Raw genomic sequence first — 27,220 nt, forward strand, 5'->3', positions numbered from 1 at the left:
ATGTTTAAAGCAGCGGTTCCCAACCTTTTCTATACCCTGCAACCCTAGAATGCTCCTGATATATTCATGCACCCCTTACAAAAGTCTGAAATAACGGCAATGAATTATGCATATATACTATAATTGTGAAAACCCAAGTTTTTGCATGACCTGGAATATTGTCTCGCACACCCAGGGGGTGCAACACCCCTGGTTTAAAGGGATTGTTGCAAACTGTATCTTCTGCATAGATATACTGAATTCTTTAGTTCTTCTTTTGCCATATTCACCCTACTCAGAAGTGAGGTTGATGATTGACTGTCCTCCTTAGGCATAACACCCTATAATATATGAAATTTACTGCTTTTAAAGATTTTCTGATTCTTATGCAAAATAATGTCTGTTCTATTTTAACATAATAAGCCATTCTGAGACTCTTGGGGCTGAAGTCTTTCTTATTAAATTTCTACAACAACTAGGAACAATTTAGGCAAAGAACATTTATGAAATAACTAAACTGAGCCTGAATACAGTGGACTTTCTTCCACTGAGATTTCTCTTCCTTATTTAAAGTGCTATAAATTTATTTCTCATTTTGGGAAATTATCTAAAATCTTTCATTCTTTTTCTCCAATAAAGATATAATTCTTCATTTTCAATATGATACTTGAAAATGGGTCTAGAGAAGATTAATACAGAAAAATTCTAAGGAGTCTTCAACAGAAATAAGTGCCAATATGTTCCACGGGGTTCCTAACTTATAAGATGGCAATCTCAACATCCTTATTTTGGTGAAAGACTTATAATGATACCTATGGATCTCATTTCAATGTACAAAATCTTAATTATTTCTTTTGTAAGGAAAATAACAAAAAAGATGATTAACTATTTGATTATCATTTCAGGATTCTACAGAACATGGCACAAAACTATCTGCATGAATAATTCTATTATAGCAGGTTTCTTCCAAACCTACTTCAATTCATGAAACAAAATATACAGAGGACAACACTGGGTCAATTTGTTTGGATCTCATAGCAAAACAATATCTCTTTTATGTCTGTCTGTTACTCCAGGCAACTTGATCACATTGCCAAAAATAACTGCACTTTCTATTGGGCAGGAGCCAATAAAGAGAAGTAAACAACAACATCCATGTTGTGATTCAGGGTCAGCCTGTGGGTTCGGCAGTTGGGTCGAACGACTCAGAGGAGGAGGAGGGGGGTGTTGAAGACCTTGCTGAGGGGGTTGAAGATCTTGCTGATGAGAGCCCTCAGCCAGGCCCCTCCCACTTGGTCACCACGGAGACCCAGCTGTGTGAGCCTGACAGCGTGGATGAAGATGACCCACAGCTGGCCCTGTTCAAGGACACCCGACGCAGGAGGCAGTCAATTAGGAGTAAACAGAGGAAGGCAATGGGGCTTCTCGGAAGGAGGCAGAGAGAAGCCACGCCCTGAACTCTATATAAGGGGAATGTGTGGGGAGGGCTGATTTGCTGAAGGCAACCGCTTGGATAGTTCGTGTTTCTTAAAGCTCCTGTTTCTTGGTTCGTGTCTTGTTTGTTTTTGTAGCTATAAATTTGGCAGGCGTAATTCCAGCCTATTGCCGTTTGTAAAGGGGTTGTCCCTGCCTTTTCTGCAAGGCCGGTAGCAGGCTGGTACAGAACAATCCATTGCTGATCAAAATTGATAAACAGATGCTAAAAGATGTCTGATCCACTTACATTCTAAGCCAAGCAATCACAGATTTCTTTCAGATTAATAATACCAGATGCTAATAGGTGACAATTTTCCTTTGAAAGAGAAGTGATTTTTTGTTGAAGTGTACAACTCTCTTGACTGCTAAACTGGATAAAGCAGAAATGGTGGGTGGCAGTGCCTCTAAAAGGTAAAGTAAAGGTTCCCCCGCACATGCGTGCTAGTCGTTTCCAACTCTAGGGGCCCGGTGCTCATCTCCGTTTCAAAGCCGAAGAGCCAGCGTTTGTCCGAGGACATCTCCATGGTCATGTGGCCAGCATGACTAGACGCGAAAGGCACACAGAACGCTGTTACCTTCCCACCGTAGTGGTCCCTATTTTTCTACTTGCATTTTTATGTGCTTTCGAACTGCTAGGTTGGCAGAAGCTGGGACAAGTAACAGGTGCTCACTCTGTTATGCAGCACTCGGGATTCGACCCGCCAAACTGCCGATCTTCTGATCGACAAGCTCAGCATCCTAACCCACTGAGCCACCGCATCCCGGCAGTGCCTCTAGAAATGTACAAATATATACTGCCCGTATTATCTTTGTATGTCACTAATGTGCATGTTACTGTTGAACAGAACAACATTAAGAGTGAAAAACAAAATTGTAGAAAGTTATCAGCCATGAAAATCCATATTTTATATCCACATTTGTCCTATACCAAACTTTCCAAACAAGGTTCGCACCTCTAAATTAATTAAATGTCTGGAGAGCATCAAATTGGGAAAAACTTTGCTAATATTTGTATTTCAGGAAATCCAATTGCTATTTATAAAATATATTTTCTATTGTAGCTTGGCACCTTCATATTCTTTTTTGGACAAAGACAATGAAATCACACCAAATGATTCTTTTAAAACAAAATAAGCAAGAGATAGGAAGTACTCACTGTTTCATCAGTGCAGATGGAATGTACCTGCGTTCCAAACATTACAGATGTAAAAATGAGAAAAAGGAGAGCCTCAAAACACAAGAGGATCAGAAGGATCACAGTAGTTGGTGGAGAGAAAGAACTGCACTCTGAAAAATGAAATATGACAGAGCATTTCATATTCAAGCAACTGAACCAGTAAGAATGCTGCTTTTGTACACTACTTGCTTATATTGAGTAGCTTCTAAATTTATTCAATCATAAATAAATGAGATTTAATTATTTAGAATTATTTATAAACCACCAATTCCAACATCTGGAAATTCAGTTATAGAGTTCTGAAAGTCAGTGGTCATACAATACAGACTTCTAAATGTAGTAGGAATAAATATATGTAGTCCCCAACATACAACAGTTCACTCAGTGACCATTCAAAGTTGCAATGGCACTGGAAAAAGTGACTTAACAATGGTTTTTCACAACACCATTGCACATCCCCATGGTTACGTGATCAACATTTGGAAGCTTGGCAATTGGTTCATATTTCTGATAGCTTCATTGTCCCATGGTTATGTGATCACCATTTGTGACCATTGTGATAATTAATGTCAATGGGGAAACCCTATTCACTTAGCAACCATATTACTAACTTAACAATTGCAGTGATTCACAGCTGTGGCAAGAAAGGTCTTAAAATGGGGCAAAATTCACTTAGCTATTTTGCTTAGCAACAGAAATTTTGGGCTCAATTGTGGTCATAAATCGAGGACATCTTGTAATTATAAGTTATGTTGTAATTGCAAGGCAGTTTCCCTTTCCATCTTCCATCTTCCTAGATTTCCATCTTCCTAGGAAGATGGAAAGGGAAACTGCCTTGCAATTACAACATAATCTGGTCTTCATATTTTATAATTTTTTCTTATAAAATCATTATTAGATGTTCTCCTTTCCAATATAGTTTAAAGCCATCAAAAAACCCAAACCAAACCCAAAGCTCTTAAATCACAGCTTATTTCACACTGACATGAGATTAAGTTTCAGAATGAAATGCCAAAGATGCTGGAAGTAAAATAAGGCAGTTGGAAACAAGGAATAGAAATAGAAAGCAAATAAAAATCTTTTTTCCCCCTAGATTTTTCTCTCTGTTGTGATTTGCCCTCATAACGATTATGCAAACAAGATATTCTAGGGTACTTTCTACATAGTATTGTTTCTTATGATTTTAATTATGAAACATGAATTCACCTTTAGCCCACAAGCCAAACTTTTTCAAACTTTGATATGCAGAATTTTCATGTCCTGATTTAAACGTGAATATTGTTTTTATCAATGTTTTATTTATTAAATTTTACTTCCAATGATCATTTTCAGTTATCACACAATACACAAGCATATCCTATTTCACAATAGTTATATAACTCTTCAAGGCCCATTGTTTAGAAAAAGGGTGGACAGAATCACAGGCTGTCAGTAAAACCCAGGTCTCCATACTGCTTTTGACGATGTGCTGGGCTACACTTTCCCCTTCACCTCTGGCCAAAAAAAGCATGGTTTGTCTACAGGTTTTATTCCAATATTGCATTTCACTTCTATTCTCAATTTCTGCCCCCTTCCACAACCTTCTTATCTCAGAACAGGGGTTAATGGTGTTTCCTGTAGGCATACAAAGTAAAGATACAATAGGGGCATTTGAAAGCATTATGCGCCTATTTTTTCTAAGGAAAGTTCAAGGAGAATTATTAATTTCTTGAGTTCTCACCATAGTCATGATGAAGACATAAGGACCATGGTATGGTACTTATGATCAGCCTAAGTCAAATAATCTTATAGCTGATTTTCTTTAAAGGAGATATGTGCTTTTTTCCTCATGGGGTGGGGGGAGAGAAAGCTAAAGAAAAAGACAATGTTATAAAATTAAGGACAAACAGTCTTGGGAAACATGCAATCACCCATTCAAATCTCTTTTGTGAGGGTTATACAATTAGGATGGTTTACCTTAAAAATATTACATTGTCAATACTCACTTGTCCAATCTTCTTCCAAACAATATAGGAAGTGAAATCCAACCATAATTAGAGCATGCAGAGAAATTAGTGCTATATACATCTGAAATAGAATTTGGAAATGTTAAGGAAGACAGATTTGAAAATTGAATAAGAATGTGTAAAGATTACATGTACAAAATATAGCACAGAACAATGGTTCTTTGCCCTAAAGATCTTGAAACAACACGGTCCCTATATTTACTGGAAATCAACTGACAGCAAACTCATATCTTTTGAACTATTTATGTTTGAAGCACAAGATATATAGTATGTACAGGCACAATCTTCCCTTCACTTCATAACTGGTTTTTTTTTCTTTCTAAAGGGAAATTAGCACAAACTCTGGAAGGCTTACAAACTATTTAAGGGCCTGATAAGAAGTATGCCCAATACCCAAACTCGAGTTATTCAGATTTTACAATTGGGAAGCAAAATAAAATTTTGTTCTCCATTTCATGCCCACGGTCTCTCAATGCTTTCTCTCTCTCTTCCACTCTCTCTCTTCCTCGCTCTCTTTCTCCCCCTTCCTCCTTCTCTCTCTGTCAAAAATAAAACTCTCATTTTAAGTAGCATATTCATATTTTAATTTATATCACATTATTTACTTTCATTTATTAAACAGGGAATTAGGCTACTTTGGTAATGGAATATGATATAATATTAAGCAAATGAAATGGCTAGAATTAGAGCTTATGATTTAAAGTGCAGTAATACACTTTGAGAAACCATACTTTGCTGGCCGACTATATTTTTTAAGTTGCTTCAAGCATCCTGCAGCTTAAAAGGGTAACTACTTTTCTCATAAGTATCTCCTTTTAATTAGTTTTGGAAGAAGTGTCAAAAAAATTGAGCAAGATCTACTTGAAGTTTCAGGACCAATTTCAATAGTTACACAGACCACTCACTCAGTGAATTACTTACTGTAAACAGTACAAAGTATTTCTGGTTGTTCTCTCCTACACAGTTATTAACCCATGGGCAGTGGTGATCCATTTTCCGTATACATCTCTTACAAACACTAAAAGGAAATAAAAACACCACAAATTAAAATACAATCCCATCTGCATTGAGAAACTGGTCTTCTATAGATATCAAACTGTGGAATAAATATTTTTACTTTGTCAAAAGCTACAATGCCTTCTACGTTACCTTTATTGAGAACATACAGTTTTAGATTCACACTGTCATTCAAAGTGGAAGTAAATGTTATATTTGAAGCATTATGAATAAAGTGGCAAACGCTGCTGCAAATCTCTAATTGAGAGGCTCCAGTTTTTATTTCAGTTTTAGTTATTTGTTATTTTAGTTCACACTTTAGTTATTAAAAGTAACTTAAGTGATAGGAAGGGGGGGAGAATTTTCAGCATTTTTGAAGTGCAATTCACAATAAACTCCATGCCAATTAATTGATTTGACTTTTTTTCACTGACTATATGCATTAAGCTTGGTATCCTGTGTACTGGTGCTATGGAGTGCATTTTAACACTATTTCGGCTTCTGTATGAGCTTGCACATCACTCAGAATAAAAAACTCTACGCTACCTTTCCTTTCATGCTTTAAACACCTACCAGAGCAATGGGGGGGGGGGAACGTGTTACACTAGCTTTTGCATGTTTCTTTCACTCAGGTGTTCATTCCTCACCATACAGACCTTTTTTATAACTTTTGACAACAATTGCTTTATGATTTGACACAAGGGACAATCCACTAATATGGTATACAGCTGTCATCTAAGATCAGATGCAGGTGGGAAATGATTTATAATTGTATAAAACCTGGCCAGTCACCACTATACAATTCTGGCTTGTGGTCAGAAAAAATGTTTTTTGAAGACAACATTGTGTATGTGAAAACTGAGACAAGTATAATAAACTCACTACTAAAATAATCCATAGATCATTTTAAAGCCTTCATGCATCATGCTGTCTTCCAGAGGAAACAGATAAATATATGAATAAAAGCAGGAAGATGTATATAGTCTGAGATTGTAGAAGACACATTTCCACCAATGTATTATGTGAAGAGCCCACCTGATGGGGCTGGTTTGTACATCATAGAACAATGGAAAAAGATCTTCTCTTGCAGGTGTTCATATGTGTTTGTGATTCTTCTTCTGACACACACACACACGCACGCACAAACACACACACATGGTGATTTTTTGGATGTGTGGATCTGCCAGTGGAAAACAATTCTAAACTACCACTTAACTCAAATGTGAATAAATAAATAAATTAACATATTACATAATAATGTAACCTGCTTTTTTAAGCAGTAAATTTGAAGATGTTACAAAATTCAGTTCTGAATTATATTGAGTTTTGCAACACAATTAAAATAAATCAAAATGTAACAACGTGCTAAAATCATACTAACAGAATGAAAGATTCACATGCTAGACTACTGTTGATGCCTATTAAATTACAATAGTAACATAAATAGACCATGATGATGATGTATTATAATTACCTGCAGTGATGTGCTCTGTCCGGTTTGATACTACAGCATTTTGGACACTTATAAACTACTTGTCCTGGTTTCAACTGTAAGCTCTCTATGAATTCTTTTGTGGCATTACCTTTGGGCACTGCACCCTAAAAGTGAAAATAAAGAGTGCCAGAATACTGGATCACAATCAGAAAACTCAGGGGCCCTTATTTTAGACACAGATGAATTTAGGAATGCTTAATGACAATGCATATATTACAAAGGTATAAGCCCTTTGAATCTGACGCTAAAATGTGCAAATGACATCATAGTTTAGGAACATGTGGCTTAGTGAAAGTAATTCTGGTCCCAATTGCTGTACTAATATGAGGACTACCTATAATGCAAGCCATTCCATGCCTAGAACGCTAGCTAGAAATATATGTTTAGTATTGATACACAAATATGAATCAGATCTATTTTGTTCCAAATGTAGACCACAATACAGTTATTTTGGGTCAAAGAATTGGGGGAGAGAAAAGTAAGAAAAAAATTGATTGAAGCTTTCCCTGACAACAGTAGAAGAGGCTGAGGGAATAAAGAGATTATAGGAGAGGTGGACATTCTGCAAGAACAGCAGTGAGAAAAAGGTGCACAAGTATCCCTGAGAAGTGGGTGGGGGTGATATGCATCAGCTTCGTCTTAAGGAAACAATAGTATCACTTTGCAATTCTTGTTTACATAAAATTCACAACAAAAATGTTCCTAGGGAACTATAGCCAATCTAGAACAGTTCAGAAGAACTTTTCAACTTGGGTTCAAAAGCCATTTTGTGGCCAGATCAATCAATCAATCTCATAAAATAAAAAGAAAATCTCATGTATTTTTTAAAAATGCAAAAGTTGCATGTATTTACAGAATACACCTGAAGCATGCTATGCTTTATGAGGAAAGGGGACATAGAAGTTTCAATACCATTCACATAGAGCAGATAAGACAAGAAAGAAGTTGATATGATAGGATTATAATCTAAACTTTATGAACAGTTTTCTTGCTACAGAAGCCCATATGCAACATAATTAACCATATTAATTAAAGCATGATGTTTTCTACCTTGTTAATATGGAAATATTATAAGGAGTTTATAATGCATGTTTTTTAAAATGTCATTTATGATTCTTTAACTTCCGGTAAACATTGGTAGTCCAGAAACCATCCTCATACTAACATAAGAGGTTCAGAAGAATAATATACAGTCCTCATGATGTAAAGCAAACTCCTATAAATATTTGAAATATTTAGTTTGAAGCACACCACCAGAAAACAACTTTTACAAGCATATGCGTATGCCAATCATATTCATTTAAAGGAAAATCACCAGAAAACAGATAACTGCTATAAGGGACAAATATATGTATGCTTTCAAACATTCTTTTCTGCAAATATTCTTAGCGAATTCAGGTGAAAAGCAAAGAATGTGCACTATGATGTCATTAGAGGCCCAGTTTCTGTTATAAGTCAGCACTACGTAGGTGAACTCATTGCAGCTGATTTCAGCTTTTGATTCACAGAATGAACTCATGTTCAACTGATGTTTCCAATAAATTTTAGTGATCTCCTTAGCATAGGGGAATTATAGCAAACATATCTGGGGAATTATAGCAAACATATCTGGAGAACAGTAGGTACCTAGCCCTTTTTTAGGACCTGTGGAAAATCTAATCATGCCAAATATGATTTTTGTAATAGTACAAAGTTATGAAGCTGTGGGGTCCTTGGTTTTCTCTGAGATAGATGTAAGCACTGATGATGTTACTTAGTTTGGTAATGAAATCTGCAAGAAAACCCCCCAAGTTCAGAGAGTATCAAGGACCCAACAGTTCAACCTGAGCTACAAATATTCTCTTCTATCTATAGTTATGAAGCTATTCAAGTAGCACCCCAACAACCGAGATACTTCATTCTTTTCCACAAGGAGCTGCTTTGTGCAGATGCAAGAATGAATTAACTCACTGTTAACAAATTTCATTTAGCTTCATTTGCCTAAATATGGCAACACATATTCCAGCTTCATGTCACTTTAATTTGGCTGTAACTAACCTCAACATACTTCTTGTGAAAGTTTAAACACACACATATAATTATATGTGGTTCTCCTCCTATCTCCTGGGCCGCTCGCAGTCGACGGGACGGCAGAGGTCCACCCCGAGGCCTCTCGTTTGTGGAGTTCCTCAGGGGTCGGTTCTCTCGCCCCTCCTGTTCAACATCTACATGAAGCCACTGGGCGAGATCATTCGTGGTTTCGGGGTGGGGTATCATCAGTACGCTGATGATACCCAACTTTTTCTTTCTACCCCGAACCAACCCAGCGATGCCCTCGCCATGATGTCCCGTTGCTTGGAGGCGGTCCAGGTCTGGATGGGGAGAAACAGGGATCGTCTCAATCCTGCCAAGACTGAGTGGCTGTGCATATTGGCATCTCGGGTTAACCAGACCATTCCACCTTTAATGATGGGGGGTGAGGTGTTACCCCCCATTGATAGGGCTCGCAACTTGGGCATCCTCCTTGACTCCTGGCTCAATTCTGAAGACCATATAGGAGCCGTGACCAGGGGGGCTTTTGCCCAGGTTCGCCTGGTGCGCCAGTTGCGACCCTACCTGGACCAAGATGCCCTACGCACAGTCACTCATGCGCTCGTGACCTCCCGTTTAGACTACTGCAACGCTCTCTACATGGGGCTGCCCTTGAGGACCACTCGGAGGCTTCAGCTGGTGCAGAATGCGGCCACGCGAGTTGTGATGGGGGTTTCCTGATACTCCCATGTAACACCTCTACTCCGCGAGCTGCATTGGCTCCCGGTTGCCCTCTGGGTGAGATTCAAGGTGCTGGTGATGACCTATAAAGCCCTAAATGGCTTGGGTCCGGGATATCTGAGGGAACACCTGCTGCCAGCATCAAGTTCCCTTCGTCCAGTGCGCTCCCACAGGGAGGGTCTGCTCAGGGTGCCGCCGGTAAAAGATTGCCGGCAGATTGTCTTTTACCGGCGGCACCCTGAGCAGACCCTCCCTGTGGGAGCGCACTGGACGAAGGGAACTTGATGCTGGCAGCAGGTGTTCCCTCAGATATCCCGGGTGTTCCCAGGGGGAGAGCCTTCTCAGTGGGTGCGCCTGCCCTCTGGAACCAGCTGCCCATGGAGCTCAGGACTGCCCCCGACCTCCGTTCATTCCGCCGGGACCTGAAGACCTGGCTCTTCGAGCTCTCTGGCCCAGGCTGAGAATTTTAATTTTAATTTTAATTGGGGTTTTTACTTTTTTCAGGGATTGATGTAATTTTTTAAATTGTTTTTAACTTTTGTAATTCTTGTTTTACATACCCTGTAAACCGCCCTGAGTCCTTCGGGAAAGGGCGGTATATAAATCTAATAAAATAAATAAATAAAATAAGAGGCTGCACTACCTAAGAAAAATTGAGATCTTTATTAGAAAATATATGGGAGGTTTAACACCATTGGAGAAATGAAAAATCTCATGCACTAATGTGTCTTTTTGTGTTCAACTAATATCAGATGTACAGGATTTTGTAGTAGAAAAGACAAAGAGTTTCTACCCACATATAGGCATACAAATACAGGTAGTCCTTATTCAGTGACTGTTCAAAGTTATGAGAGCAATTAATGAATGGATATGGCTGTTGCAGTATCCCTATGATCACATGATTATAATTTGGGCAGTTGAAAATTGGTGTGCAATTTTGATAGTCAAAGCATTCTGCATTGTATGATAACCATTTATGTCTTTCACGTCAAAGAAGCAAAGTCATTGGGGAAACCAGCAGGAGGTCTCAAATGGCCAGCATGCCACCACAGGACACTTCTACCATGTGGGATTTGCCTAAAATTGCGGCAGCTATCACTGTAAGTCACATGACATCAACTTTATGACTGCACTGCTTAGCAACAGAATTGCCAGTCTCAATTCCCATCATTAATGGGAACTGAAGTACCTGAAGCACCTTTTGACAACCCCTTAAACTAGCATATCTTTTCCTGTGGTCACAAAACAGTTGCAGAGGGCAGCATACAAATCCTGTAAAAAGACGCAAGTGCTTTAAAAAAAACTGCCAACAGGTGATATAGGAGCACTCCTAAGCACCACCTCTTTGAATCTTCAGTTATAAAGCTAGGTGCCTAGAAATATTTAAAAAAGGAAAATATTCCCACTGGATTCATTCATTTTCAATTTCATCTCTATTAAGAGACTAGGATGTTCAAACCATCAAACAGATAATACAATTTGCTGTAAACATGAAATTCAAAACTGATTTAAAAACTGAATTCAGCTTTTGGTTTTTAATAAGGATTATATTCACCCTGTAAAGAACTCAATGTCTGTTACTTATTTAAATGTAGTTAATGTTTTAAAATACATTTGGATAAAATCTGGCCATTGTTTGATATGTGCATTTTGTTCCTATCACCCCCACGCAATATAAGTTTCTCTGCTGGCAGACAAATGGAAATTGTGTTTGGAGGTAATTATAGATATATAACTATTATTCTACATTCAAGACGAAAAAGTATTGTTTTATTCAAAATACAATATAGTTGTTTAAAAAGACAAACATATAAAGCAGGTTCTTCCAGCTTTTCATGCCATAGCACGCTGTTAATATTAAATGTATTGGAGCAGATAAGAAAAAAGACTCCTACACAGATCTTCATCTATGTATTTTCCTTTTTTCCCAAAAGGAAAAAAAAATCCATACTGTACTGTTTGAGGATCCTATCATTTCTTATGTGAGTAATATTCCACCACACATATTTAAAGTAATGATTAAAGGTAAAATATTAAAGATTCATTTTTAAGAAATGATACTATTTAACCAAGAGTTTATATTCTCTACACATTCTAGAATTTTTGGGTACAAAGTAAACAAGAGAAAAGGCAACTAGGTCACATATTCCTAACTTTATGAAACTGGAAAGGTCATTTAAATTACTGAATCTAAATCCCCAATACCTGGAGGAATCCAAATTAAGGCATTCCTGACCGATGGCTATTCAGCCCTTCTTAAATATATTCACAGGAAAAAAGTTACTTCATTAAGCGCTGCTTTTATAGTATATTTTTTAACACTGCATTTAAATCTGTCTTCCTATAACAAAAGCATAATTTCACTGCTTGCAGCATCGAATGAAAACAACTACACTCATTTTCTGTTTAAATTGCATTGCCATATCCCTTCTTAAGGTTTCTCTTCTAACCATTCTTACATTCTTTAATCCACACAACTGTAGTTTTTTGTGAACATCCTTGCTACTCTCTTCTGAGCCTTTATATTAGTTTGAAACCTTCTTAAAGTAACACACTTACTGGATCCGTTAACATTGCTCTCATATGTGAAGCCAGAGCCAGGAATGCCAAAGTATTGAAAACTATTCCATTGATCACACTATAAATATAGTCTCTTGATGGAAGCAGCATTACGAGGATGACTACAAAGTCAGCATAAAATACCAGGAACCAGGTGATAACTGCACAGGCAATACCACAACCATCTCGAATAAACCACATTGTTTCTGAGGAACTGTGGCTGGGAGGTGGGACACACTGGTCCGGTTGAAGATATTCTGGTTTCCTCTCAATATCTCTGAAGCGATGAACTGGAGTAATCATCATAGATTATAATGTCCATTCTTGGATCTGGAAAACAAAAGAAAAGTTCTAAACTGAATAAAGCATCTAAAATATTGTTCAGATGGCAGTTTCTCTTAACTTGGTTCTTCCATTACAGTGATAAATCAGGAGAAGAAAACTTATGTGTCCATCAACATGTGCAGTAATTGCAGTTATGAACACCATAGCACATCCAAATTTCAGGTTCCTAATCTACTGCTTGGATTCATACATGCGTCCTTTTTTTTTAAGTAAAGTTTGTGAACATTAGAAAAGCTTAGTTAGAATATCAAAAATATCTACTGTCTCTAAGCGCTTCACACTCTATCTTCTATTATTTAAATCCATAAAAGTACTCACCTGCTCAGGCTTTTTAAATAACCTACAAAACTCTATTCACCTTCCAATAGCTAACTCATTTTATATGTTTAAGTAACCATGCCTTTCCCTTTCTGTAATACTCAACTTCCTTGCATGGAATTCTATATAATTACATCTTCCCACTATATTAGTATTCAAATATTTCATTTTTCCTTTAAGAAACCTAAATTTGCAGCATATAGTCATCCCTCCCATTTTATCATATAATATATGAATTTCAAGGGACCATAAAAATCATCTCGTATAATAAAGAACACAGGAAGGGAACCTATCAGGTAGTGTGACTACAGCCAATAGGTGTAGATTAAGTCTTCTGTAGGTTTCCTGACCTTGTTTATATTGAAGTGCCAAAAACTATTATATCCCTCTCTTATATTCTGTTGAAATATATCTAACTTCTTTAAAAATTCATCAAAAACCATGCTTCCTGATCTCTTATTATCCTTTTATCTATTCTCCTGAATCTGGTGCAATGTCTTCAGGCTTCTTTTAATGTGTGATGTCTAGAATGGAAATAAACATGGTATTTAAATACCATTTAATTAGTACAAACTTCAGTGAAATTATTACTTCCCATAATCTAGACATAATACTTTTGTTAACCTACACTGGCCTACTTGACCATGTTGCTTGTTCATATGCAGGTCTACTACAGCAGGGGTGTCAAACTCAATTTCACTGAGGGCCGCATCAGCATTGCGGTTGCCGTCAGGGGGCCGGGTGGGTATGGCCAGGGTGGGCGTGGCTAGAGTGCGTATGGCCTACTGGGTGGGCATGGCCAGCTCTACATCGTTCGCATCAAGGGTGCCTATGGGGGCCTGAGCAGGAGTGGGACAGATCTGAGGGTCTCTGGCAGAAGGAGGGTCTCTGGGCCAGGGCCAAGGCAGAGGGGGCCGTTCCCTCACTGTTTCCAGGATGGCTTCGTGGGCCACATGAAACCACTTCGTGGGCCGGATCCGGCCCACGGGCCTTGTGTTTGACATGTCTGGTCTACTAGTACTCTTCAGTTTCTCTGCAGAGGCAGTGTTTGCTGTCTGTTGCTGTCTTCTCATTTCTAGTTTTGTATGCATTTGTTCTTAAGATTTGGTCATGTGCAGCCATAATTAGCCCCTCTATTTCTTTCTTCAAATTTCTCACCCTTAACCATTGCCAGGGCCTGAGGACTGGGATGACTGTTTATTCTTGATACATATTTTGAATTTATGATAAAAGTTCAAAACTGAATTTTTTTTATTTCAATAATGAAAGCATAAAAGAGCATTCCAAATTATCAAAAGCTTTTTCTGTTTCAACAACCATCATTGGCACCCTCTGATTTTTACGATTGATGTTACCATCACCATTCAAAATGTTTTGATATTTTGTATATCCTGTCCAATACTATTATTTAATCTTTCTGCCAGGACGGCCATAAAAATGTACAATTAATATTCATTAAAATATAAATCTTTATGACCCTGGGCAGGATGAATTATTTTCTTCTTTATAAATCAGAGATATAAACGCCTCTTGCCATGATGGAGGTAATAGATACTGTTGTATTTCACTAATTACCTGAAATATTTATTAAGATATTTTTGAAAGTCTTAGAACAGAGTTCCTCAACCTTTCTGATTTTGCAGACTGGCCAGGGGGAAGGGACTGGTTCCGCACAAGCAATGGGCAAACACACATGTAGCTCCATTTGCACGAGCAGCCAGCACCTGCCACTCATGCAGAGTGCACGCGCATGGACTTACCTGCTGCTCATGCAAATGGAGATGCGCATATTTTCACCCGCCACTTCCGTGGCCCAGTTCCGAAGGGGTCAAGGCCCGGTAGTGGGCTGCAATGCAAGGGTTGGGGATCTCTGTCTTACACAATCCAGAGAAAGTTCATTTGGACCTGGAGTTTTACTCAGTTTTAACTTTATTGTCTCCTTTGTCTCCTGCTTTATAATTGGCTAATGAAGTCCAAGCTTTTGCTGATTATGTTTTGCGTCTTAGCAGTTTACATTTTATCTTTTCCAAATTGGTGCCTGCCTTCCATATAGTAGAACTACTTAAGAAATGAATTTACTATTGACAGGCCAAGAGAATGATTTAGAAAAGGATCTACCAAAGATCAAGCTTTAAAATTTAAAAATACAAATTTAAAAAGGGTGTTGAATTAGAAGCCCTCCAAGGTCCCTTCCAAATCTGTTATTCTATTAAATGACAAACCCAGAGTGACCTAGATAATTTTTTCCTACTTGATTTTCAAATGAGGCTTATTAAAAGTTTTGAAGAACTATGCATAATAGGGCAAAGAAGAAATGAAAAATTAATTCCTGTAAACTAAAGATTATGATTGCTAGAAGTAAAAGGAAGGAATACAAAGGTGGTTAAATGTTAAAAGAAGATATGTTAATTCTGGCAAATCTTTACACTTTCTGCTGACACTAGGACTGAAAAATGTTTTACAGATTTGTCTATAGAAAACAGGAGGCATATGGGATGAAGTCTATGATGAAGACATAAATGTAATCTTTTATACTTGTGATGCTGATTGTAAGTAACGTTTTTATATATTCATCTTCTTTCTTTAATATATTCCTACTTTTCTCTTTTTTCCTTTTTAAACATTTTTTTTACTGTTTCTGTTTGCTTTTTTCTTTACATTTAATTTGTACAGGTAATCCTCAAGTTATGAATGTAATGGAACCTGCCAATTACATTCATAACCAGAGGATTCACAGGAGTGAATCATGTAACTTGAACATGATCACTCCCTGCTTTCGCCTATGCATTTGCTAATTGAATTATCTAGGTCATTCAATTAGCATTTGCTAATTGAATGTGTTGGTCTTTAAGTGCACAAGATACCTTACGGTGGGAAAGGCCATGGGGGACCTAGTGCTTCCAACTACCCAAGGCCTCTCCTGACCCACTATCTCATGTTTCCCGTCCCCCCTATCCTGCCCGACTGGATCTCTTATGTAGATTTCGATGATCAAGGGAGCTATCTCCTCTCCAGCCTCTCTGCTATGGTTTCATGTTGAGCAGAGGCTTGCCGAGGTGTGCAGGCACGAGACTGCATATCCCTATAGGCTCCAGTCGTCTTTATAAAAAGCCTTTGTGGCCAAGAACGGAAGCTGGAAAGGACCAGTGTGGCCCTCCCAGCTTCCATTCTCAGCAGCAAAGGTTTTTTGCAAAGATGGCTTTTTGTAAATGGAGGGAAGGCTTCAGTGCTTCAGGCCTTCCCTCCATTTGCAAAGCCTCTTGCTGCAGATCTCATCCAGGCCCGTAAAGTCACACGAGATCAGTAGTGCAAAATCTCATGCTACTTACCTCACATGATCTTGTGGTACTTTAGGCCTCCATTCTCTGCAAACGCACCAAAGACCTAAAGCACCAAAGCAGGCCAAGAAACCAAAGGCTCGCTAGATCTTCGCAAAGTATCTACAGGTCCAATGCCTGTGGAGATCTGGCCAGTGGGGGAAATAGGCAGGGCGAATGTTGCAGTGTCTCTGTGGTCACTTGTAAGGGTGAACGACTGCCATGGTGCTGCAACATTCATAACCTTGGGACTGTGCCGTAAGTAATTTGGGGGGTGTTATGTCTTAACTTCGAATGGTTGCTAAATGTACTGCCATAACTCGAGGATTACCTGTTTATTATTATGATAAAAAATGTAACAACATATGCACTAAATTAAAATATGTACACATAGACGTATATAAAATCATTTTGTAATTTAACTTAACCCTCTCAGGTTCTTTTACGTTCCATTCTCTGTGTCATTTATAAAAATGTAAACTAGTACTTGGTCAATGATACATTCCAGAGAGACCTGATTTGATTCTTCTTTACATAATGCAATAAGAGCACCTTTGTGTGCATTTGTTCAATCACTTGCAAACCCCCTGAACTGCAGCATCATGTAAGGCTCATGGGTTCATCATGGCCACTTTCTAAAGGGTAGAAACAGCCTTCCGAGAGAAGGACCCTGGCAGTTCATGGCAGGGAACACTGGGATGCTCTCCACTATCCGGTTTGTTTACTTGTTTATCAGATTTTTGAAATTGCTCATCTCCCTCAGAGAGGAAGTCTGAGCAGTGTTACAAGTAAAAAACACTAAAACATAAAACATATTAAATTTACTATTTAAAAAGGCAGATATACTAAAAAGTAATATTAAAGTTAATTAAAAGACAGGGAGGGCTTTCAGGATGCTAAACAGTTCCACAGCTACTTGCTCTTCTGTGAGCCCCAAGCAAGGCCACAGAGCCATGATTTTACTACTTCTGAAAGGCAAGAAGAATGGGGGAGAATGTTCCAAAGAGTGATGGCAACAGCAAAGAAGGTTCTCTTCCGAGATGCTGCCAACTGGAAATCTTTAGGTGATATGGTCTGCAACATACTTTCCCTGCTTGAATATGTGGTTTGGACTGATGTAATGGGATGATTATGGTTCAGTAGGTCAGCTTGGCTCTGCTATGTAGGGCTTTAAAGGTCATAACCAACATCTTGAATTGGAGCCAGAAGCAAACTGGCACCCAATACAGCTCATTCAGTCAAGGTGTTAGATGCACTGTTCTCTGGATACCAAAGATTGCCCACACAGCCAAATTCTATACCAAATAAAGCTTCCAGAGTCTTTTCAAGAGTAGCCCATGTAGAGCACATTTCAGTAGTCCAAATAGGAGACACCCAGGGCATGCATGAATGACCAAGCAGAGAGCCTCCCTACCCAGGAAATGGCATAACTAGCACACCACACAAAGTTGAGCAAAGGTCCTCCTAGCCATGGTTATTTTTGAATTTCAGACTATAATGTAGTGCCCAACTTTAGCTTTACATTAATATCTGCATTCCTGAAGACCAAAGTATATAACTGACTTGCCTCATCTTTCCCTTTCCTTTCATTATGAACTCCAACATGATGTGGTTGCTTTCCCTCAGGGTGCTTGACACCTTCAGTTCATCAACCAATTTCATTTTGCTGATCAGAATTAGGTCCATGATAGGTGACTCCCTTCCTGTTTCTTCCACTTTCTGAAAAATAAAGCTCAGCAAGCAAAATCAGAAACCTATGAAATCTCTTACTACTAACTTAATTAAACTGATGTTTCCAATCACTACTATAGCCTACCCTCTTCGGAAATTGATGAGTTGTTTAGAAAGCCACTATTCACTCCTTCCTTCTTTAGGAATCCTAAATAAGAAAGCCTACTCTCTTTCCTCTCATCTACTCTAGAAAGTAGCAATTCTGCATTTGCTACAGGTGCAGTAGCTTTGTCTTCTAGTAAGAAAATGGGTCTAGTACATACTTGGCAACTCACAATTAAATCTCCTACTCTTCTCCCGCATCAAACTCTCCCACAAAACTTCTGTTTGTTTTCCTAGTCAATTGATGTGGTAACAAATTCCTAAGCTGCCCTATTTGCTTTTTAAAGATTTTGAGCTGACTTTGCCAACAACATTGTAAGATGAATTACTGAGGAAGGTAATGAACAATTATTTTTATGACTGAAAAGGACATTTTAATTTAGAATTCCAGACTTATATTCATCCTTTTTAATCTATCATCTATCTATCTATCTATCATCTATCTATCTATCTATCTATCTATCTATCTATCTATCTATCTATCTATCTATCTATCATCTATCTATGAGACACAGTTATTTGGACTGCTTTGGTATACTACTGATGGCTCTTCCAACGTCACATAATCTCCCAATGAGTCCTGAACATGGTGATATAAAGATGGCAAGAGTACACAACATAATGCCAGCAGCACTAAGTTTCAAGATTCCAATCTCCTTAAAGTTTAAGTTTCACAACCACTTGACTTTTTTTCAATAAAAAAGTTAAACATGGAACTGGCATTCTGCAAAGCAAAGCACTAGCTTATTTATTTATAGGGATATCTCTGAGACCAAGGAGGCAAAAACCACTAGAGGAGAATTAGTTCACTTTCTGGTAAATGAATACTTTATGACTGGCCAATCCCACTAGGCGGGATTTGTCAGTTTGTCATAGCAACCATTTTTCACAATCTGCCTGCCATATCCTTTCAAAATTCTAAAAGCAAAATTCTAGCTCTCTCTAAAATATGGTATGCTTTGAGATAGTTCCTCCAAGATAGCACTCACAATATATACATTTCCTTACGGTGGCATAAATCATGTTGGGTTCTGTTTATTAATGAATTAATGTATTTTTTCCTATACATCTGTGATACAGCTCTTTATTTTATAAAGACATTTAACTGAATATCTGTTATTTGCTGAAACAATCAGAATGATCAACTGAAATTCCCCTTCAGTTAATTTTAAGGGAGAGAAACATGCATGCTGGCTAATGGCAATATATAATCCAAACTGATAAACTGTAGAATTCAGTTCTGATTTGTATTTTATTTCTTTACTATTGCGTGTTTAAATTAGATGCTATTTTATATTGAATGACTATGATTTTCTATAACTTTTTTTTATTTTTGTACACTACCAGTCCCATGATCTGATGTTGGCAGACATATACATAGATTGATTAGTAAATAACTAAATCTGTCCAAATCGAGCAACTAAAATGTGTAACTACCAATTTAGCAGATGACATATTACACACAATTTTGAACATGAATTATACTGCTCTGAAATGCAAATTAATTCATGTATCAAATTACTAGATTAGATTTTGCTTCAGCAACATTTTAATCCTATGTTATGGGTTATATTTTTCTACCATTCATGAGATATAGGAAGAATGTAATTCCTTGGCTGGCAAGGTTTTGCCAGAAACCCTTTCCCTGCCACCCAATAAAGGTCAAATGTAAGCTTCGATGCACAATATAAGATATTTTCTTAGGTAAGAAAATAGCTTTGCAACTCTGATAAATTTTAGAAGTAAAGACCAGGTAAAATATGTGACTTATATAATACTATATGTGAAAAATTATTAAATGGTCTCTAAAACTTTTAAAATAAGAAATAGTCTATTCCCAAATTTAGGTTCCCAAACCTAAATTCAGTTAGTGAGAGGCCAATACATGTATTATTACTAAGTCTCAGTTGGGGTTGCATGACCGGTTGCTGTTGGGGGTTTAGATGCTAATCAATTGTGCAACATGGAGAAGAGCAAGGCTCCATTTGAACATAGTTCAAGAAAGAAGAGGCAAATTTTTAGAAGAAATTTGTTAAAGAAATTGAGAATACAGGACATAGAGAGTATGCTTTGGATATGGGTTTATCCTTTTTTACTATGTATTTCATGAATGAACATATAACACCTTTAAAAAGTTTTTTTTTATTTGCCTATTTCTATAGCGCTAGAACTAATTTCTCTATTTTCCATAGAAATATGATTTTGAATAGTACAATTCAAATAATGCCAACATTTTGTGGAACTCATTGAGACCACTTGTATAAATAAACAATGGAAAAAGTGGAGAAAAATATTGAAAGCTAATGCTTACACTGGTTCCCTTTATTAAGAGTTTTAATATTTCAAAATTTTAAGTGTTAAAGTTGGGCATTTCTTTCAAATAGCACTAAACTAACCTAAAGTGAAACCTTAAAAAATTCATTTTAAAACTGTCCCAGTTTTAAAAAAGGAAGATAAACTACAATGAAAAATATTCCTTACCAAGTAGTTAAACTACTTCCAACAATATCACAGACTATCTAGAAATAATAGCATCTTCTACCTGATCCACTTGCCACTTATAAGGCAAGCATCTTAAAATGAGGGTGAAAATTAAAAACTCAAATTGCAAAGAAAGGTATGCTGACAATAAGAAAATGTATATCCAATTTGGAAATAAGAACAGAACTCCTTGAAACACTCAGCAATATAAAACTAAAACCTATTATCTCAAGTATTTACTCAAGCTTTCCAGTTTATGAAAATCATCTGCATAAGTTTCATATGTTAAGATCTCTCATAAGTATAAACAGCAAGGCTTTCTGGTAAAATTCAAGACTACATGCTAAGTGTATATTGTACCCACATTTCTGTCCTATTAAAATTGCATCTTTCTCCTCTCATTAACTTTTTTGCATTGACATGATTTATCTACCAGTAATCATAGAATAATGAATTTGAATAGAACCTGTATTCTATGCTGAAAAAATGGTCAGTGTTTGTTTTTATTATACTATTTGAAAACCTGTGGGCACCCTTAATATAAAACCTAACTGCAAAACTACTGTAAAATTAGTATGTAAAAAAAACCCCACCAACTTCAGAGATCTTCTAGACTAAGTATTTGATTCTACTATGTGTGTCCATTTGGGAGGAGACTTTATTTTTTTGTAACACACCTTTATTATTTTTACAATTGTAACTCAAGGTGGTAAATATATCCAACATACCATCCTCCTCTATTTTCCCCACAACAACAATCCTATGAGGTAGGCTGGGCTGACAGTGGCTGGCCCAAAGTCATCCAGCTGGCTTTCATGGCTAAGGTGAAACTTGAACTTATGGCCTCATGGCCTTTCTAGTTCAGTACCTTAATCACTAGACCGAACTGACTCTCATATATAATATATATAAAACAGGATAACATACACTGTGTGCACATTAGGCAACCGAGTATTTTGACCATATCATCATTATGCATATTTTACACCTCCAAGCCTCATAAACTTGAATGCTTAGTGTATATATCATGTGATGTGTATTTGTGTAATGAGGGAAGGTGTGGCCTAAGGAGATCAACACTTTACGTCAAGGTGCACATAATTATTAGGTACCGTAGCTTCTTTTCCTCAGGCAAAATGGGCCAAAAAAGGAATTTAACTGACTTTGAAAAGTCAAAAATTGTAAACAGTCCTTCAGAAGGATGCAGCACTTTTGAAATTGCTAAGATATCAGGGCGTGATCACAGAGCCATCCAACATTTTGTTGCAAATAATCAATAGGGTCACAAGAAATGTTTTGAGAGGGGAAAAAGACACACATTAACTGCCAAAGAATTGAGAAGAATCAAACGTGAGGCTACCAGGAACCCATTATTCTCCAGTGCTGTCATACTACAGAAGTGCAGCCTACCTGGAGCGCCCAGAAGTACAAGGTGTTCAGTTTTGAGAGACATGGCCAAGGTAAGGAAGGCTAAAACCTGACAATCACTGAACAAGACACATAAGTTGAAATGGCAAGACTGGGCCAAGAAATATCTGAAGACAGATTTTTCAAAGGTTTTATGGACTGATGAGATGAGAATGACTTGAGGGACCAGATGGATGGGTCCGTGGCTGGATCAGTAATGGGCACAGAGCTCCACTTCAACTCAGACACCAACAAGGTGGAGGTGAGGTACTGGTATACGCTGGTATTATTAAAGATGAGCTAGTTGGACCTTTTCCAGTTGAGGATGAATTCAAAATTTTATTTTTATTTAGTTATATTTATATACCGCCCTATTCCCTGAGGACTCAGGGCGGTTTACAGGGAATTAAAAATCCAAAATACAAAAATTAAGAACCAAATTAAAAAATATTAAATTGACCCTGTAGTCGATTAAAAAGAACCCCAAATTAAAATATCTCCTCAGTCTGGGCCCGAGAGCTCGAAGAGCCAGGTCTTCAGGCCCCGGCGGAATGATCGGAGGTCGGGGGCAGTTCTCACTTTCTTTAAGCAGTGTTACAGAAAAATCTCTGCATCTTTCAAGAAGACCATGATTTTTACGCAGGACAATACCGATCGCATGCATTTAAGCAGAGGGGGAAGCATTTTACACGTGCGTGATGCTAATGGGGTGAGGCTAGAGCCTGCATGATACTCACTAGCCCTGCCCTGTTCTTGTGCAGTGCAGCGCCCCATTTCCATGCCCTGCGGCGCGGCGGTACCCGTTTTTGCACCCTGTAGCACGGCAGCAGCCTGTTTTTGTGCCCTGAGGCACAGTAGCATCCCATTTTTGTACCCCGTGGTTCAGCAGCATCCCATTTTCACGCCCTGAGGTGCAATGGCAGCATCCTTTTTCTGTGCCCTGAGGCGTGGTAGCATCCCATTTTTGCACCCTGCAGTGTGTCATCGTCCCATTTTCATGTCCCAAGGTGTGTCGGTGGCCCGTTTTCGTGCCCTAAGGCATGGCGCAACGCGAGTGGGGGGATATCAACACACATGTCTGCACACTGGCCAGCCTGTCTCGTGGCCCAGTGGCCAGTGGCGCACTACCAGGCCGCAGCCCACAGGTGGGGGACCCCTGCATTAAAGTACTCCACTGTGTGTCTTGCCAGTAAAGGCCTTAAAGATAGAAGAATAATGACATGGCCCCCTTCCTCACTTGACCTAAACTCTATTGAGAACTTGTGGGCCCTTCTTAAACTGGAGATTTACAGTGAAGGAAAACAGTGCATCTCTCTGAACAGTGTCTGGGAGGCTATGCTTGCTGCTGCACAAAAAGTTGATCCTCATCAGATCAAGAAACTGACAGGCTCCATTCATGAATGGAAGGCTTATGACTTATTGAAAAGAAGGGTGGCTATATTGGTCAGTGATTTCTTTCTTTTTGAAATGTCAGAAATGTTTACTAGTACATTTTAAGTTATTTGTTAATTATCCTCAGTTTAACAGATGTAAATAAATGAGTGAGATTGGCAAATTTTCATTTAGTTGCATACTAATAGTTGCCCAATAATTGTGCACACATAGATATTCCCCTAAGAAAGCCAAAACTTCACTTTTACTTTAATATTCAGGTTTGGGGTTTATTAACATTTTGGATTGACGGGGAGCACTGTAGTTGTTCAATAAGAAAATTAATCCTCCAAAATGTAACTTGCTTAATAATTGTGCAGTGTATATATAATTCTGACACTATGTAATTACATTATTTATATATTTACATTGTGGATAAGTGTATATCATCACTTTGTATCATTATGGTTTCTACAGAAGCTGTGACAGTCTACATACTACATAACATGGAAGTTTATTAAAATAGTGTTATCTCAACTTTTTGGAGAGGGTTTGTCTTGTTAAATTCAGTGCCCTTATTGCACATATATTGCTCAAATTTTTACTCTTCTTGACAAGGACTCTTCTTGACAAATAAAATTTTAGGGGAATTTTTTTTTCAATGCTTTATTATGGATTTTACAGTCTAAAATCAGTTTTGGAAATTCCTTTTAACTTTTCAGCTATTAAAATCTTGGAGTAGACAAGATTGACAGCACCAAAGTGAGTTTCCTTAAATTCATAGCGAATAAAGGGACTTAAAAAAAATCAATTATTCAATTATTTTGAATAAAGGTGATTAGAATGTCAGTTCTGAAAATTTACAAAGATTCAAATAAATTGAAATAAAAGTTTGAGATTAATTTTTAGAATCCTTCCTATGGAAAATGCTTTTGTTTTGAATTCTTTAAAAAAAATAGAATGGGATTTTGAAGGTGGGACACTAGAGCAAGGGTCCCCAGCCCCTGGTCCATGGACCGGCACCAGGCCGCGCAAACAAGCAAAGCCCCATCCGTGGGATGCAGATAGTACATGAAACCGTGCCCCCTCTAGGGCACGGAAAACCATCTCTCTACAGAAGTGGTCCCTGGTGCCCAAAATGTTGGGGACCTCTGCACTAGAGCATGGATGTCCAACCAGTGCTATATATATTGTATATAAATCACATAATACTGTTAAGGTTTACAATCCTGTGGGGGCTGCATTACTACCATAACTGTCTACAGCCACATGTGACCATTGGGTTACAGTTTGGACACAACTATGCTAAAGGGACTCAGAAAAAAACTAAAGATTACAATTAAAAGAGAAGGTTTAAATTTGACTTACTAATAGAGTAAAGCAGAATACCTTAACATTAGATGTGCTGAAGGATATTTGTGAACAGTGGATTGAGAAGTTAATTTTAAAAGTGTATGACATTATAGACAGACTATCTTTAAAAGATATAATGGAAGAGGAGCAGACTTCTGGTTGGGATCTCACGGCAATGCAGATGCAGGAAGACGGGGCTCCATCTTTCGCGTCTGGTTTCGCCCCATTGGGGGACCCTGGAAAGGATTAAACGTCACCCCATAGAGGTGGCACGCAAAGAGGGGACTCTCATTGATCGTGGGGTGCGTGTGTGTGGCAGCCCCCCCATTTGATCCGAGGAAGCCCTCCAAACCGGCGGAGGAAAGACTGGCTGCATTTGTGTAGCCAGTCCAAAGCTGCAGACGACGGAAATCAACAAGCACTGCCAAGCAACTTTACAGCAACGTGGATGAAACTGGGTGAGACCTGATCCTTTCTTTATGATTTTAAGAACTCTTCCTGAAAATCTGCCCAAAGCGGTCCCCCCAATGAAAGAGGGAAAGGGAATTTCTGCCCCATTCCCTCAGAAAAGAAAAGTGGTGAATTAATACTTGGGGACACTGGCAAAACCTATAAGACTTAACTGGAATTAAAATATACTTATAGCTTGAAAATTTGGGGACCAAAAGTGTTTTTAAGACCTTTTTTTTAAAGGAAGAGGAACAAATTACACTAGACAAGACTGATCTGAAAGTGAATTTAAAAATGACAGGCTACAAGAAGGATCTGGAAAAATACGCTACAGTGAATATACAAATGAAACAGCTAGCATCTTAATAATTAAAAGGGATAGACAAATAACAAACCAAAACTTTCCTATATTGGATTTTAAAGAGTTATTAAAGCTTTGAAGAATTTTGTGAAAAGGGACTAAAAAACTGCAAAGAAATGAAGTTCTAGAACATTTGAAAAAAATATAGTTAAAATAAAAAGGAAAGAATATAAAGTTGCTTTATTTGATCAGATTTAAAACAGGTATCTTTGAAACCCTTAATGAACTTTTGGTGGATTAAACCAGGCATGTCAAACTGACGGCCCACGGGCCAGATGCATCATACTAAAACCGCGCCCACCCCATTGCCAGCAATAGGGGAAAAGTCACGATACGTTGCGCGACGTCACATGATGTCGCAAGTTTGACATACCTGGATTAAACGAAGTTTTAAGGAGTCACAGAGAGATAAGAGATGAGATATGGGAAGAAGAGATTACTTGTTGCATTCTAAAACAAGGCAACAATAATTGTTTATATTTGTTATTTTCCTTACTATATTATTTTTTTCTTTCTATTTTTCTTTTCTATACTTGCTATCTCTTCTTTTTTTCCTATTTTTAGTTACATTTTTATCTTTTTAATTGTAATGTTTAATAAAAATTACTATAAAAATATAAATTGATGAAAATGGCAATCCATCCCTAGGAATAATGTAATATTCTATTTAATTATCAAAGTTATATCCCATCATAATCATATAAGACTCTTGGCGGCTCATAAAGATATGAGCTCATAAAAAAGGCTTTGATGGAGGCCAACTAAGGAGTCCTTTTATCTACAGTGAAGACCACACCATCTATTTATCCCAAATCTCCCAATCTGGCTGCACTTATTGGAAAAGGAAACACATAATTTGGCAGCCCAGAAGCACATACCTTTAGACTTTGGATTCAAAGCATTCAAATTCTAAAGAAAAGGAGCTGCATCAGATAGCGAGACATGATTAGAATCCCAATAGTATTATAAGGACGTGGTCGGGCCCTCTCTTGACTCTCGGAGTTACTGTCTTTACCTGGTCAAATCCATACCGCCTACCCAACCAGAGCCCAAACTATGGGCTTCCGTGACTCACTCTTCCATTTGTCTCTTACTCGCTCACTCAGGCGCGCGAGGGGCATATCCACCTGCAGGGCTCCCGTCGCATGTTCTTCGGTTGCAGAAAAGGCAACGTTGTCGGTCTTTCGCTGGTTAGCTCAGCGCTGTCTCTTGATGCCCACCTACCGCTTTTCCCAGCGAGAGCTCGAAATCCCCGGAATAGAAACATTTCCGACTGGACGAGCTCCTCCTCTCTTCAACTTACCCAAGCTGAAGATGAAGCAACACGCTCGCCGATGCTGCTGCTGCTGCTGCTGCCGCCGCCCCCGCTCTGCCAGCAACCCGCTTCTCCTGGCTCGACTTTTCACCGCCCAGCACAGCGTTCCATTCGCCTGCCCGGAGACGGGGAAACCAGCCCTTCAACGCCCAGCCCGGGGCTCCTAGATGAAAGATCAGGTTAAGGCTCACCCCTCTCCTTTCGCAGCTCCCCCATTCGTGCTGCGAAAG

General features: G+C 38.2%; 1 protein-coding gene across 2 annotated transcripts in view; it reads right to left on the bottom strand.

Annotated features, from left to right (window-relative positions):
• ZDHHC3 (zDHHC palmitoyltransferase 3) overlaps nucleotides 1-27,220 on the bottom strand; it is a 44,634-nt gene extending 17,414 nt beyond the window's left edge. Inside the window, exons 1-7 of one of the 2 annotated variants that reach the window (XM_081342942.1) lie at nucleotides 26,979-27,220; nucleotides 17,987-18,151; nucleotides 12,440-12,769; nucleotides 7,109-7,233; nucleotides 5,560-5,656; nucleotides 4,618-4,699; nucleotides 2,612-2,742 (exon numbers count right to left, since the gene is read on the bottom strand). In XM_081342942.1, coding sequence (XP_081199068.1) covers nucleotides 2,612-2,742; nucleotides 4,618-4,699; nucleotides 5,560-5,656; nucleotides 7,109-7,233; nucleotides 12,440-12,745 — 741 coding nt within the window. In that variant the 5' untranslated portion in view covers nucleotides 12,746-12,769; nucleotides 17,987-18,151; nucleotides 26,979-27,220. The remainder of the gene's footprint in view (nucleotides 1-2,611; nucleotides 2,743-4,617; nucleotides 4,700-5,559; nucleotides 5,657-7,108; nucleotides 7,234-12,439; nucleotides 12,770-17,986; nucleotides 18,152-26,978) is intronic. The other variant, XM_081342943.1, reaches the window with a different exon arrangement.

The sequence above is a fragment of the Vipera berus genome (assembly GCF_964194415.1).
Source record: "Vipera berus genome assembly, chromosome: Z".
Lineage (NCBI taxonomy): Eukaryota > Metazoa > Chordata > Lepidosauria > Squamata > Viperidae > Vipera > Vipera berus.